The 14,689-nt window shown below is 44.0% G+C and overlaps 1 protein-coding gene across 2 annotated transcripts in view; it reads left to right on the forward strand.

The window, feature by feature from the left end:
* Positions 1 to 14,689, forward strand: part of PDS5B (PDS5 cohesin associated factor B) — an 802,561-nt gene that overhangs the window by 82,533 nt on the left and 705,339 nt on the right. For both annotated transcript variants that reach the window (XM_085621687.1, XM_085621686.1), the window contains exons 4-5: positions 11,347 to 11,433; positions 11,527 to 11,624. In XM_085621687.1, coding sequence (XP_085477813.1) covers positions 11,347 to 11,433; positions 11,527 to 11,624 — 185 coding nt within the window. The remainder of the gene's footprint in view (positions 1 to 11,346; positions 11,434 to 11,526; positions 11,625 to 14,689) is intronic.

Genomic DNA, 14,689 nt, shown 5'->3' on the forward strand with positions numbered 1-14,689 from the left:
GTGTTGAAGAACAGGTGCTGAACCTCCGACCAGCTCTCAGGAATTCAGCTGCGCAGGACGTACCAGGAGGGCTTCTTGGCCCCTAATGTTCCTCTGGAGCCAAGGGGACTTTATCCCCCAACTAGTAGTGCACCGGGAGGCGCGTTTGCAGAGTGGTGGAGATAGGGGGCGTGGCCTCTGACAACTTCTCAGCAATCCTGCTGACCTGAATGAACCATTAGTTTTGATTGCTTTGGTTTGCATTGGTTTTTAGACGCAAGAGCAGGAAACCTGCCCTCTCTTCCAAAAACCAAAGCAGATTGCTTTTGCACAAGGGGAGCTGCATGTCAGCCAGGCCAGGCCCCGGGGGTTTGTGTCCCTGGGGCCAGAAGTAGCCCAGGAGGGGTCCATGGGGCCCCTCTCCCCTGCAATTAAAAAAAAAAAATATATATATATATATATATATATATATATTATTTTTAAAAACGGAAATAAAATAACATGAAATAGCAAATTTAAGAAAAAGAAACCGGCAACTCACTGGAGGCCCAGCCCCCGCCCTGCATGAGACTGCAAACGCGCTCCCAGACGCGTTCTAAGTTGGGGCATTAGCCCACCAGGCTAGTTGGCCCCCAGGGGCCCTCAGGATTCAAGAGGACTTATTCCCCCAACCAAGAACGCGCCAGGAGGCGCGTCTGCAGAGTGGTGGAGAAAGGGGGCGTGGCCTGGTATAAGGAGTTAGCAATCGTACTGTGTGGGACTTACTGGCGGTAATAGGAGGGGTAGTTGGCCCCCAAGGTTGACGTTAGGGGCTAACTACCCCTCCGGTTGCCTCCAGTAAATCCCACACAGTGGGATTGCTAAGAGGTATTTGGAGGCCACGCTCACCTTTCTCCACCACTCTGCAAACACGACTGCTATATCATAGTTAGAAATTAGCATTTAAAAAACCTTAGAAATTCACTGAAAAAACCACAGGTTTCAGGGACGTTATAGTTAGTTGGACATTTCACTCGTACAGCTGCATGTATGAGTGACTGTATTGGATGTGTGTGTGTAGACCTAGGAATCACTAAGTGGGTATGTAGTAACTGGTATTGGTGTGTCTATGGTTTCGAAAATGGTAGTCTGTGTTTTAGAGTAGGTGTATCAAAGGTTATATTGGGGTGTGAGGAGGCGCATCAGATTATCATGTGGATGATGTCATCAGTGATGTCATTTGAGATGTCATCAATGATGCCACTGACCATGTCATGAATGATGTAATGTGTTGTCATCAGCTGTGCATTGCGGGGGTGCGAGTTATAGTTAGCTCAACTAACTATAATGGCCGAATTTCTCTGGTTTCGTACGAGTGAAATGTCCAACTAACTATAACGTCCCTGAAACCTGTGTTTTTTTTCAGTGAATTTTTATATATATATATATATATATATATATATATATATATATATATATTCACTGAAAAAACCATAGGTTTCACACATGTTATAGTTAGCTGGACATTTTACTGATAAAAAACCAATGAAATTCCCCCGTTATAGTTACTGTAGGCAACTATAACTCACGCGACCGTAATCCTCTGCTGATGACATATGTGTCTTTATGAAAAAAAAATATTTGTAATATATGTATAGCTAAAATGTAATGGAAGAAGACATGGGCAAATAAGTGTCTAAATACAGTATTAGCATCAGCAGAGGATTACGGTCGCGTGAGTTATAGTTGCCTACAGTAACTATAACGGGGGAATTTCATTGGTTTTTTTATCAGTAAAATGTCCAGCTAACTATAACATGTGTGAAACCTATGGTTTTTTCAGTGAATTTGTACGGTTTTTTAAATGCTAAGTTACTTTACGCCATTTGTGGCGTGCGCGCCCACTTAACGCAGTTCGTTCCGTGCGCGCACGGTGCGCTTCGCGCACCGTGCGCGCACAGTGAGCACGCGGTGCGCTTCGCGCACCGCGTGCCCACGTTACGCTAGATGGGCCATGAACGCACAATGCGCTTCGTGCACCGTGCGCACATGGAGGACATATGATGAGCATCGTTAAAATTGCCTTTTTTCACTTGGGGGTTCGTTGGGGACTCCCTCGACATGGCTAGGTGCTTGGGAGCTGTCTAAACAGCCCCTTTACATGTTTTTGCACTTTGTTTTTCAACCCCCTGTCAGAGTGCGAGAGAGAAAATGGCGGCCGCCGCTTCCTGGTTTCGACCGATTCGAATGTTTACTAAGATCTAACGGCCAATCAGAATCGCGCTCGCGCACGTCACCGTACGCGTACGGTAAGCGCACCGTAAGCGCACCGTAAGCTGGCTCAGATATATATATTGATTTAAAGGCTATTTTCTCAGAATCTACTGAACAGATTTACACCAAACCTACAAAAGGCACTTCCTTGACCTGAGGACTACCTCTCTGCCAAATTTCATTAAATTCTGTTCAGCCGTTCGGGCTGTAGCTCTGTCTAAAGGTCCTATGGAAAAATGCATGGGAAAAACGTGTTTTGGGACCCCCCTTTTATCTCAGCCCCCGCTTGACGAATCCCCCCCGAGACTTTCAGGGTAGGAGCGGAGCTCAACGCCCCACCTATTTTGAAAATTTTGCGAAGATTCGTCGACCGGCGCCAAAGTTATTCAAAATAGAATGTTGCGGATTTCCTATGGTAAGAGGGTCCTAACTATAACTATCTACTGGCGACCGCCAGTAGATATATATATATATATATATATATATATATATATATATATATATATATATATATATATATATATATATATAGACATTTACAGGGCTACGTAGAGGTTGGTACATATCTCTGCAGAAAGTGATGTTAGCAAGGCCTTACTGTTATTTATTCTTCATTTCCATTTCTTCGCCGATTGTTGTGGGATTTATTTATTTCATTTATTTGAAAGGTTTTATATAGTTCTGGCTAGACCCGGAGGTATCAAAGCACTTTACATGTGTAGAAGCAATCAAGAAAAGCAAATTTTCAAGGTAAACAAAACAAGCAAGTACATCTCACATTGTTAAGGGGGGGGAACATTCTGGGTGGTTTGCAGGTAATGTACATCTAAATAATAAAATGGGGGTAACAACTCGGGCAGAGAAGAGAGTATCATTGGGGCAGAACAAATTGTATAGGTAGGGGGTGAGGGTAGGAGAAGGGGGTGGCGAGCAAAAGAGCTTAAGGTCAGGGAAAACAGAATGATATGTAAAAAGGAAGAGCGAAGTGAGAGCCAGGAAAAACCGAAAGATAACCAATGCAGGTGAAATAGAAAGCAAGGTCATAGGAGTGATTATGGACCCCAATATTTGTTGAGAAGGTGATGTTTGAGGTATTTTTTAAAGCTGAGGTAGGAGGGGTTACAGCGCAGATCCCTCTGGAGGGCATTCCACATGTTTGGGGCATTTCCGGAAAAGGAGCGATATTAGGTGATTTTCTTTTTTTAAAGCGGGCGAACGAAGAGGAGCGGTGGTGCTTCTCATCAGCCTGGAGCAGCCCACTTTATTGAGTTTGTTTGTTAGGTACAACGGGGATTGTTGGTGAAGAGCTTTGTGTGTGATACAGGCAATCTTATAAAAGCATCTTCCGTCGATGGGCAGCTAGTTTAGGGATTTAAGGGCCGGCGAGATGTGGTTGAATCGTTTACAGGGGCTAGGTGTACTGTAGGGGTTCCGGTGAGAATAGCGTTGTCGTAGTCCAGTTTAGAAAGGACTAGTGATTGGACAACCCATTTGAAGTCGTCTAGAGGATTGAAGGGTTTGATTTTCTTGAGGTGTCGGAGAGTGAACTGTGCTCCTTTGGCCGAGTTTTTTTCTGTGGTCCTTAAGAGCCAGGTTTTTGTCAAGAGTGTAACCTAGGGATTTCGCCGAGTCAGATAAGGTGAGCGACAATTTAGGGCATTGAGGTCTACGATCCAGCCTTGGATGGGGAGACGGTTGTTTTTAGCAGAGAAAAGAATAATTTCATCATCATCATCATATATGCTTTATTTCGATTACAAGAATCCTAAAAGCAACATAGAAAACACACATAATCAAACATTAAAAATATACAATATATAACATAAATTTTAAAACCATATTCTGGCTAGATTATCAGAATGACTAAAAATATGCTAATTTGTCAAATGTGGCCTAAAAAATTATTACATTTTTTTTTTTAAGAACATTAAGAGGAGCAGTATAAAAAACCTTAGAGAGTAAACAATGGGCACGAAACTAGACCTAAAAAACGGACTTGAAAATAAATGCAATTGTTCAAACCTGTCTAGATGGATAAGCAAAGTCAGTGGCATATACAAAAAAGTTTCACATTGTAGGGTACTCTGCACAGCTCGGGTATTTGCTCAGAGGGACTGAATACATAAACTCCAAGCTATTGCAGTACTTGTATGGTGAAAGGTGAGCTAATGTAGGTATTTATCCCTCGACTGGGGTGCTGGTACACCTCAGTGCTTTACTTCTGACAATCCAAGCGTGACTCAAGAACTTCGCCACCCCACACGAGGAGAGCGCGCTGGTGTCAGGTTTAAGAATATGCAAGGCGGTCATATGGTCTCGTGTTCCCATAGTTTTGCAAACCGGTTTTATCCAGTGCGACCTAGCTGCGGAATAAGCTGGGCAAGCAAAAAGAAGGTGGGACACGCTTTCCAACGGGGCTCCACAGCAAGCACAGGTCTTATTGTGATACTTGTAGGAGTGCCATTTGGAGGTAGTTGCGTGAATTGGAAGTGTGCCCAACCTAAATTGCATATATTACCGTGTGTCCCTTGGGATCTGGATGATATTCATATAGGGTTCTAGGCCTAGACACTGTTTGTGGCAGAAAAACTCTTCTGTCAGAGTTCCGGGTTCTGGATTACTCAATACTTTGGTGTCAACCCAATTCCAGTAGGTGAGCTTGAGCTCTGCCTTAGTGGGTGGAACCCGAGTGTCCGATGCTTCTGTGAACCCCAGCTTGGACATCAGCCTCCTGACATTGGATATCCACTTAATCCTGTGCCCGGTGTCTAAGTCAATCACCTCTGATAGGGACGCAGCATAATTGGTGAGCTCAGGGGTGCGCATTACTCGTGCCCAAAAAAGAAGAGGAAGCAGTTTTGCAATATCCCTGAAAGGCCGTCTACCCATATCAAACATCAATGGAGTTAATGGGGTGTTGCTGGGGAGCAGCACCAGGTCCCTCAAGAACGTATTTTCGGACCTGCCAATGTCCTCTGTATTTTCGAAGCCCCACAGCTCCGCTCCATAGAGCGCGGCGGCAACTGCTTTTGCTTCATGGATTGAGTGCCGGAGCTACTGGCCTACTATAAGAGGCTTTATGTTCTTTACTCAATGTGCCAGCAACTCTTTTGTGGTTCAATGGCATCTTAATTAAGTGCGGCTTCCAGTGCATCTTATCCGAAAGACGGATACCTAAATAGTCAAAACATTTACCCTCTCCAGTCTAATATTGTTTAAAAATAAATCATTGTGCTGTTATTTTCCTGTGTTAAAGCCTTTTTTGTGTATTTTGAAATACCAATAAAAGATTTAAACCATAAAATTAAATCATTTTTGAAAGTCTTATAGGGGTTAAAGGCCATAAATGTTGTTTTGTCTGTATTAATGACCAGGCCCCGGGAGTCACAAAATATTAAGACGTTTTTGCAGCCCTGACGGGGTTTTCAACACCAAAAGGGTGTCGTCGGCGAACAGCAGTGTTGGAACTTTCTCACCCACCTGGGTTGGTGCGTCTGCCGGGGTGTCCTGTAAGAACTTCACCACCCCATTGATGTACAAAGAAAACAGGGCGGGAGCCAGGACGCACCCTTGGCGGACTCCTCTGCTGACAAAGAGCCCCACCTAACTTGAGCGAAGTTTCCTTCATGAAGTCGGATTAAAAAGTTAAGGAGAAAGAGAGGGATGCCGAAGTCTCTCAGTATTTGCCACAATCTTGATCTGGGTACGAGGTCAAAAGCAGTTCTCAAGTTGATAAAGGCAAGGTAAAGGCATCCCTTGCCGATAACGACGACCTTCCAGTAGATGAGTAATAATCTGAAGACTTAGTCAATCGTACCCGTGTTGCTTCTAAACCCGGCCTGATATGTGGAGAAAATGTCATCCTCATCAGCCTATGTTTGTATTCGCTGGAGGAGGACCCTACCAACCAGCTTTTGCATAGCATTGAGTAGGCTTATTGGCCTATAGTTGGATGGATCTTCCCTGTCCCTTTTTTTGAATATCGGGACCATCAGGGCGCCTTTCCAAGAGTCGGAAATTGGGGATCCATTTGCTAGACTGTTGATCAAAAGTTGGACATAACGTGACCAGTTCTTAGGATCAGCCAGAAAAAGGTCACCAGGAAGACCATCTGGTCCAGGGGCTTTTCACGGCACTATCTTTGCTATTGCAGTTTCAATTTCAGACAACGAGAAGGAATTACTCATATTCCCCTCCGGAGGAATGTCTGTGGAGCCGCTTAGTTCCTCCAGGCATTCATCATCAGAGGCGGAGTACAGTTTCCTGAAATCATCGTGCCATTCATGGCTTGTAATATAATTGGGCAAGGAGAGAGAGTCTCTACTAATACCCTTGCTTACAATGGACAAAAACTGTTTTTTATTTTTCTCCAGACTAGCGTCTTTCAGATCCTTCCAGTGGGATTCATCCCACTCTATCCTGGCCTCAAGAATCGCAGTCCTTTATCTCTTTCTCGCAAGTCTTACCTTTTCGGAATTCCTAGACCTGATTGCCAATGCCAATGCTTGTCTAATTAGTCTGCATTTTTTAGTGTACAAGTGCTGAGGTCTTTGCCGGGATGCCTTTATATTGATGTGATTGCTAGTGGTAAACACAAGATATGAGAGGCAACGCAAGAGTGAATTAGCTAATACAGTGTGATACTACACAGATTTTATAATACACACAGAACTAGTAAACTTTTCAGGTTTTTTCTTTATTACAATGATATTGTCACATCCACAGCCAACGCGTTTCGCCCAAACAAGTATTTTTACCGGAGTTGTCGAAATGTTATGAAAAGGCCGGTGGACAAACGTAAACGATGACAAAGACACTAGTTTTTCAGAACAGTCCAATCTTACTCTGTAGAGAACGTAACTCCAATTTCGTTTGCAGGAGTCGTCAGCGCAGTAGCGAACACCGTCGTGTAGGAGCGGTACCGCTCCTACACGACGGTGTTCGCTACTGCGCTGACGACTCCTGCAAACGAAATTGGAGTTACGTTCTCTACAGAGTAAGATTGGACTGTTCTGAAAAACTAGTGTCTTTGTCATCGTTTACGTTTGTCCACCGGCCTTTTCATAACATTTCGACAACTCCGGTAAAAATACTTGTTTGGGCGAAACGCGTTGGCTGTGGATGTGACAATATCATTGTAATAAAGAAAAAACCTGAAAAGTTTACTAGTTCTGTGTGTATTATAAAATCTGTGTAGTATCACACTGTATTAGCTAATTCACTCTTGCGTTGCCTCTCATATCTTGTGTTTATCATTATTGTCTATGGTCCTTTAAGCGGCTGGCCATTTGAGGTGGGCAACACACGTATTACTCAAAAGTGACATGTTCAGGCAGTGCAAATGTGCTTAACCTAGCTGCTTACTTCTCAAATTTGTGATTGCTAGTGGCTTGAAAGAGAATTCTCAGCTGATCCATGGTAATGAAATGGGCTAGAGGGACGCCTACATGGGGATCGGGGGCCAGAAGGCTCACATGTAAAGCTTGGATGCCAAGATTGGCAACTTCCTTAATACAAGATAATTTTATTTCATGAGAGCTAACCTTGTGCCATTTCAGGTGTCTTTTGCAGTTCGAGGGGGCAATATCAATGGCAGAAGCCATGGTTCTTAAGACTTGACTAGAGGCTGAAGTGCCCCAGATCCATTCTAATGTCAGACAGAGGATTGTGGTCACGATCAGTTGTGGTTCCAACATACATATCCAGCATTAGAGCCCACAGTTTTACGTCCACTAAGATATAATCTATCCGTGAAGGGCAACTTACTCTGTTATAGGTATGCGCACCATGTGCATCTGAATGGGTTCTCCCGTTTACAGCTGTAAGCCCATGTTCAAGTGTTGGTATGTTAAGTTGAATAGCAAGTGGGGTCCACTTACTGATAGGAGAAATATTGAGAGGGGGAATCGCCCATTTTGCATCTACACCTTCCAGCTCCAGCATATCCTCTGAGTTCAAAGGCTCAAAGGTCAGTTTAAGTCTCCTGCTACTATGATTCTAGAGTCAGGCTTGCAACTGCATAGGGAACGATCTAAAAATGCAACAATGGATGATTGTTGCCCTCCCTTAGTTCCTCTTACATAAACATTAAATAGCTCCAATGTGCCTCCTCCCCGGGAACCTTTGATGGTTAGTCTCAGAATGTCCATACTTGTTGTTGGTTGGACAGTAATTTGGCAACCCAAGGAGATGCTCACCCAAATAATCAACCCTCCTGAGGGGGTGCCCTCTCCCCTGAGTGGTGGCCGAGATACAGTAGCAAGCGTAGCCAGATTTATAGAGTGGGACCAGGCTCCACGTGTCCTGGAATAAACATATGTCGAATCCCTCTACCATATTATTCCAGTGTGGCAGGGATAGCTTGTTCAGTAAACCTGCCACATTCCATGATAGGATTTTGATCTGTTGTGAGCGTGGAGCTGAGTTCCCCCTCAAGAGTGCAATTCAGATTTGGAATAAAAGGTGGGACCAAAAGGTCTGATACATTTGCAAAGTCGGAGGGTGTATAGGAAACAGTCTTGTGCGGGCCCTGTAAGGAGCAATCCAATGCTCCCCCACGCCCCCCCTTCCCATTTCCTCCAAAGCGCCTTTACCGGGAAAGGAAACAGAACTGTTGCACAAAATCTGATCTTTATTGGCCGCCATCATTCCTTGCCTTGTATTGTTACCAGCCTTTGCAAGCAGTCAATCTACTGACTTAAGCATCGAACACTCCTCCGATTCATATTGCGACATACCCCTAGAAGATACTTGGGACCGCCTGAACTGTATAGCCGAAGTGGCGGGGGAGCAGGTTCTAAATTCTAAAGCGAACCGATTCTCTGCCAAATCGGTATTAACAAAGGTGAGCTCAATGCAATCATATGGTTTGTCAGGGATAGTATGTCTAAGTGCCCGAGTGATATCTTCACGAATCACCGAGCGACAACCTCTGGTGTGACGTATCCAATGTATGACCTTGTTAGTCAAGGAATCCGCACTTTCCGTGTTACTGCAAGGACTAAGTTTGGGTACGTTAATCATATAGATGTTAGGGCCTTGCAGTAATGGTAATGAATGTGCATGTCTCCCTTGCCGAGGTTGTAATGGGGCCTTTACAGGTCCGGCAGGGTTTCGTGCTTGGCAAGGGCCACCAATAGTAACCTGATCTTTTTTTGGGACGTACGATGGAATGCGTGGGTTATTTGTTCGCCTGGGCATAGAGGTATACGTGCTTTCAAGTGTGGGGCCATGCTGGATGTGATTTCCAGAATTCCCTCGAGGTGTAGGTGTACTTAGCCCCAAATCCGCCGCCCCAATACTTAGAGGATCAGCTAAGGTTAATGATTGTCGGGGTTGTATGAGTGCCTGTTTTTGGAGTGCTGGCTGTACTAAGGGAAGTGACGTTCTCACCAAGTGTGTTAGCTCATAAATTAAACCTTTCAAAGATGTGATCTCAATTCTAAGGGAGTCAATAGGCCCGAGGGTGTCAGGAAGCAAATGCTCCACCTTGCTACCTTCTTGCAAAATACTCAATGGTCTGGCCTTCTCGCATATTATGTCTGGAATGGTTGCAAGCAAGGCAAATCTGTTTGAACAAGGGATGTTGTGCTCCATTATACTATCTTGTTTATCAGCTGGTTCGTCAAGGACTAGGGCTACCACCTTCCGTGCCCCGACCGGATTGCACGGAATGGTAGTTTTTTTATAGGCATATCTATGGAAGATGGGGGCGACAGTGAGAGGGCGGGCAGGGGATTCTAGACGAAGGGGAATTTGACTGCTGTTACTTTGCAGGCCCACAGGATCTGCCACCAGTATAGTTTCGCACTCCTCGATTAGTGTGTCTATTCTATCAAGGACACAGTTACTGGCGGCATGTTTGCGGGACTTCTTAGCCTTTTTCCCTTTGCCAAGCCCACGATTCCCAGGACCCCCACCTCAGCACTCTCCGTGGTTTTCTGTTTTCCCATGCCCTAAACAAACACAAACTCTTTACTTGTTAGTGGCCACAAAGAAAGAGGTACGATCTGCCCAGGTCATACAAATCGGCAAATCAACCCAGGTGAACAACCAAACGTGGCTAATGGTTGCAATAAATCTTGCACATATCAAGATCCAATGGTATAGTTTAAAAACAAATGACCAAAGTCGAAATCTAGCAGTTGGCCCATAAGACTAGGGGGATGCACTTATAGAGCCACAGTTAGTTATGCAAACAGTACCTTGAGGTTGTGGCTAAAGAGTTCTTGTCTGGCAGATGAAAAAGGGGTGTCCCAGCCCTGCCTCCTCCTAGCGATGACGGGCTCGCCCTTGGCCCAGGCTTTGCGCGGGCACGGCCGCACGCGTCCCGCGCTGCGGGAGGCTGGCTCTCCCTGTAACGCGCCTCCGGGCGCATTGATGACTGCGTCAGCAGGCGTCCAACACCGCCTGCTGGGAGATAAAAGTTCGTGAGCCCCCGAGGCTCCGTAGGGACAAGCCGTTCCCCTCACGGCTAACAGGCGACAGGAGAGGGTCTGAGACAAACCGTTCCCCTCACAGCTATGGCAAGTAGCAGATGAGCATGAATAATTTCAGTTTTATTAGGGTTCAGTTTAAGATAGTTGGAGTAGAACTAGGATTGGATCTTGCTCAGTGTATTGTTTAAATGAAATACATCGGACTAGGATTTAATGTTATAGTAGAGTTGGGTGTCATCAGCATAGAGATGATAGTTGATTCCAGCTGGCAATTCTATTCCAGTGGTTTTGATGAAGATAAATGAAATTATTTAACTCCTAATTCTGTTCTTTATCATGGAGTTTGCATTAAATTCATTAACACGTCTGCTTTCCCAAGAGAAAGCCGAGGGGTAGATGCATAAACTTATTTGACTAGTTAAGACCACATTGGCCTTATTTATGGTTTGAAAACCATTGTTCTTTAAAACATATCACATGAACCTTACTAGTGGAGATATTTTAGTTTAATGGAGATGACCGCCATGATGGGAAGCTAGCATGGTTGTTAAATATTTTGTTAATGGTATAGTTTGATAATGTGTCCAGGAGGAAAAAATAGCATGCAAAGCTTTAAAAGTGAAGATTTTCTGATTTTTGCCAGCGAAATACCTATCATTTCTTTTTGTTTGTTTAGGACATATTTATGTTTATTACACGGCAGTTAAAGGGACTGGAAGACACAAAGAGTCCGCAGTTCAATCGATATTTTTATTTACTAGAGGTAAGCATAATTACATTCTGTTTATTATTATATGTGTGATTACCATTTATTGCTTTTTGTCTGATATATATATATATATTTTTTTTCTCCTAGAACATTGCGTGGGTTAAATCCTATAACATATGTTTCGAGTTAGAAGATAGCAATGATATCTTTACCCAGTTGTACAGAACACTTTTCTCTGTTATAAAGTAAGTGAATTACAATCTAACTGTCTACTTCTAACACTTCAATGAATGAATGAATGAATAAATAAATGAATGAATGCTTAATGCTTGCAGTGAGCAACATGTGCAGTGGCTAACTATGATTTCTGGTAAGCGGAGCACATATATCAACAAGAGAGTATGTCAATACAGAGAAACGGGTTACGTCAGTTGCAGGATCACAACAGCCACGATATGCGAAATGATAGGTTTTGAAAGCCCTTAGTAAAACATATCCGCTGTCCTTGGCATGAGTGTTCATAGCAAAAGAGAAACATAATTTATTCTTCTAAACAAAGTAGTAGTGATCTTTAGTTGAACGAGAATTTCTGTATCTGAGTTTTTCTTTTTGCTCGTTCTCTTTGAACCTGGTTTGACCACGATCTTTCCTACATTAATTAAATAATTAGTTAGTCTTGTAATTTATCAGCTGCAGCTGGCCAGCTACATTGAACTGCATAAACTGGGTCATAGAATATACAGGATCAAGTAATGTAAATCCCTATAGATTAAAAGTCCTGTGACATTTCTTGTTTGCATGACTTTGATTTTAGCATAGTTTTGTAAGTCTTCCTTAACTGTTTTTTGTCAAAGGTCACGTGGGTCTTAGAGGATCAGTGTACTGAAGTTTGGGGGATGTGTGTGTGGAACGTTGGGCACGGATCTCCTGGTGTGCTGAGGGCATCAGTGTTGATAGCTTTCATCCCACTTTGTATTGTACACGCACATCATTTCTTAAAACCACTTTGGATAACAATTGTGAGATTTTCCACTATACAGTTTGACTAGCAACTACTAATTTTCTTTTGGTATTTTCCCTTGAAATAAGTGGTTTTTTAATTGTAATTTGTGCTCAACTTATTTTAATTGTGAAAGAAATCAATGGTTCAAAAAATTCAGCTGAATTGTTGATATTCAGAAGATTTGATTGGTAATGATTTTGAAAAAGGTTAATTTATTGATTTATGTGTAAGGCAAAAAATGTAGTGATGTAGCAAAGCCTTATATAAGTACCACCTCTGAGTGCTGATGCCAGTTCCTTTCTTTCTGCGTCTCCTGAAATGGATCACGAGCTCTACTCACAACCTTAATGACTCCAAAAGACTTGTACATTCTGCTAAGGAAGGATGTCCCACTGAAGACAACATGATTCAAGTTGTACCAAGACTGCAGGAAGCAGATGTCTGTCATAGACCTGCGCTAGGTTGTGCGTTTGGGCTCCAGTCACGACGTGAGCAATGTGCCTTAAGCAACCCGAAGGGGTGTCGCGGCTGACAGGTGAATCAGTGCATCGTTGAACATAACTAGTAGTGCTGGTCTTGGCACAGGTGCTGCTGTAACTCACGGGCCTGCTCTCTGTTCTGGTAACAAAGCCATTCTTGCGATTGGTCCACTTACTGCTTTAAATCTTCTTGTAAGACTCAACCCGATTCGGTCACAAGGGTCTGTAGTTGGGTTACCGGAGGCAGCCCTCCCCTGACTCAGTGAGTCCCTTTCTGACCCGTAACCGGCCCAGTGCTGACTCCAGTGAAAACTTCAATACTTGCCCCAAGATTCGCGCTGGTTCCCATCACCCAGACGCCTGTACAGTCTTAACTGAGGCTGATAAGACCACCCTGTGCGCACACTCATGTCTTACCCCATACTGATATCGGTCTGAGCTTGACTGATGTGTCGCTACTATATCACAAAAGCGAAAAACCGCTATGAGTGGATGTTCCATCCTCTCTTTGGCTCGGATTATGATCCTGTGCCAGTACAAGGAGTATCCCAGGATACCGATCGTTAAGGATGGCCTGCTTCTCCCTCATTATACTGATGATGCCTCATCAGTTGACTTTGAAAATGCTGTTAAGCTTGACACTTCCCTTGAAACGGAGCTTGACTCTCCTCATGGACCTGCCAGTGGAGGAAAGTGCCTCAATCGTAGTGGTGGTTTGGAGGGCAGCAGAGGTACTAGACTTGCAGCAGCCCTAAGACAAATGTTCTGATGGAGATTCTCCACCCCGGGCCAACGGCATCAGAGCCCTTGCGCTCATTCCGTGGCACCCTCATGGATGCCTTGATAGCTGTGGTTGAAACCATGTTCTTTTTTGCCCGTAAAACAGCAACTGGCCAAAAAATACAGGCTTGTGCCTGGTGATTTAGCATTCCTCACCAAGAACTCTACTCCAGAGTCTCATTATACAGGCTTCATCCAATAAGGCTAATTCTATCTAACTCATTTCCGATATTCCCCCGAATATAGAATTCAAGAGGATTTGTGCTTTTCGTAAACAAATGTTTCTTTCTGCCAGTTTGACGCTGTGGTCGATAAACGCATTCCGTGTATCAGATATGTTCCTTATGGGACTTGGCCAGCAAGCTCTTGCCAGCATTACCGGAATTCCTCGGGGCCTCTTTGGCTCAGACGATTCTTTATGGCCGCTGCCGAATAGGTCATCATGCCTTCTTAAACACAACAGAACAGCGTGGAACCTTTTTCACGAGCAAAGTGTTTAACTATATTAAAGATGTCTTTAGTTTTGTTTTTTTCGAGTTAAAGATCTATCTATCCCGGTCCTATAACACTTGCCATCACTCCCTCTCAGGCTCTATGTGACAACTTGAATGTTGTTTTTTTTTGTGAACAAAATTAGGATAATGCAAGACTCCATCACCCCTAGTCCAGATGACTCGAAATTACACCAGCAATATACCAATTCAGTAACACACTCTACCTTCCAGAATCTACATTTAGATTGTCTCACAGAATTAACAAATAAAGTAAAGTCTGGCTCACCTAAAGACCCATGTCCCCCTGTAATACAAAAAGACATTTACACCAGCTTCCCTGATACCACCCTATCTGAAAGAAACACGTTAGTTAGATTCCTCACCTTAGAATATCCCCAGGCGTCAGACTGGATCCGGAAGATTTTTCGTCAGCAATACCCCTTGCGCGTCGCTAGGCATCGTCTGCGGCTCCGCGGCCGTCGTTGGCGTCGTGCGCCGGATTGACGTCGTCGGAGTACTTACACGCCGCCCTCGCGCGCTGACGTCAGTTCTTC

Source organism: Triturus cristatus, chromosome 8, assembly GCF_964204655.1.
Source record: "Triturus cristatus chromosome 8, aTriCri1.1, whole genome shotgun sequence".
In the NCBI taxonomy this organism is placed as follows: Eukaryota; Metazoa; Chordata; class Amphibia; order Caudata; family Salamandridae; genus Triturus; species Triturus cristatus.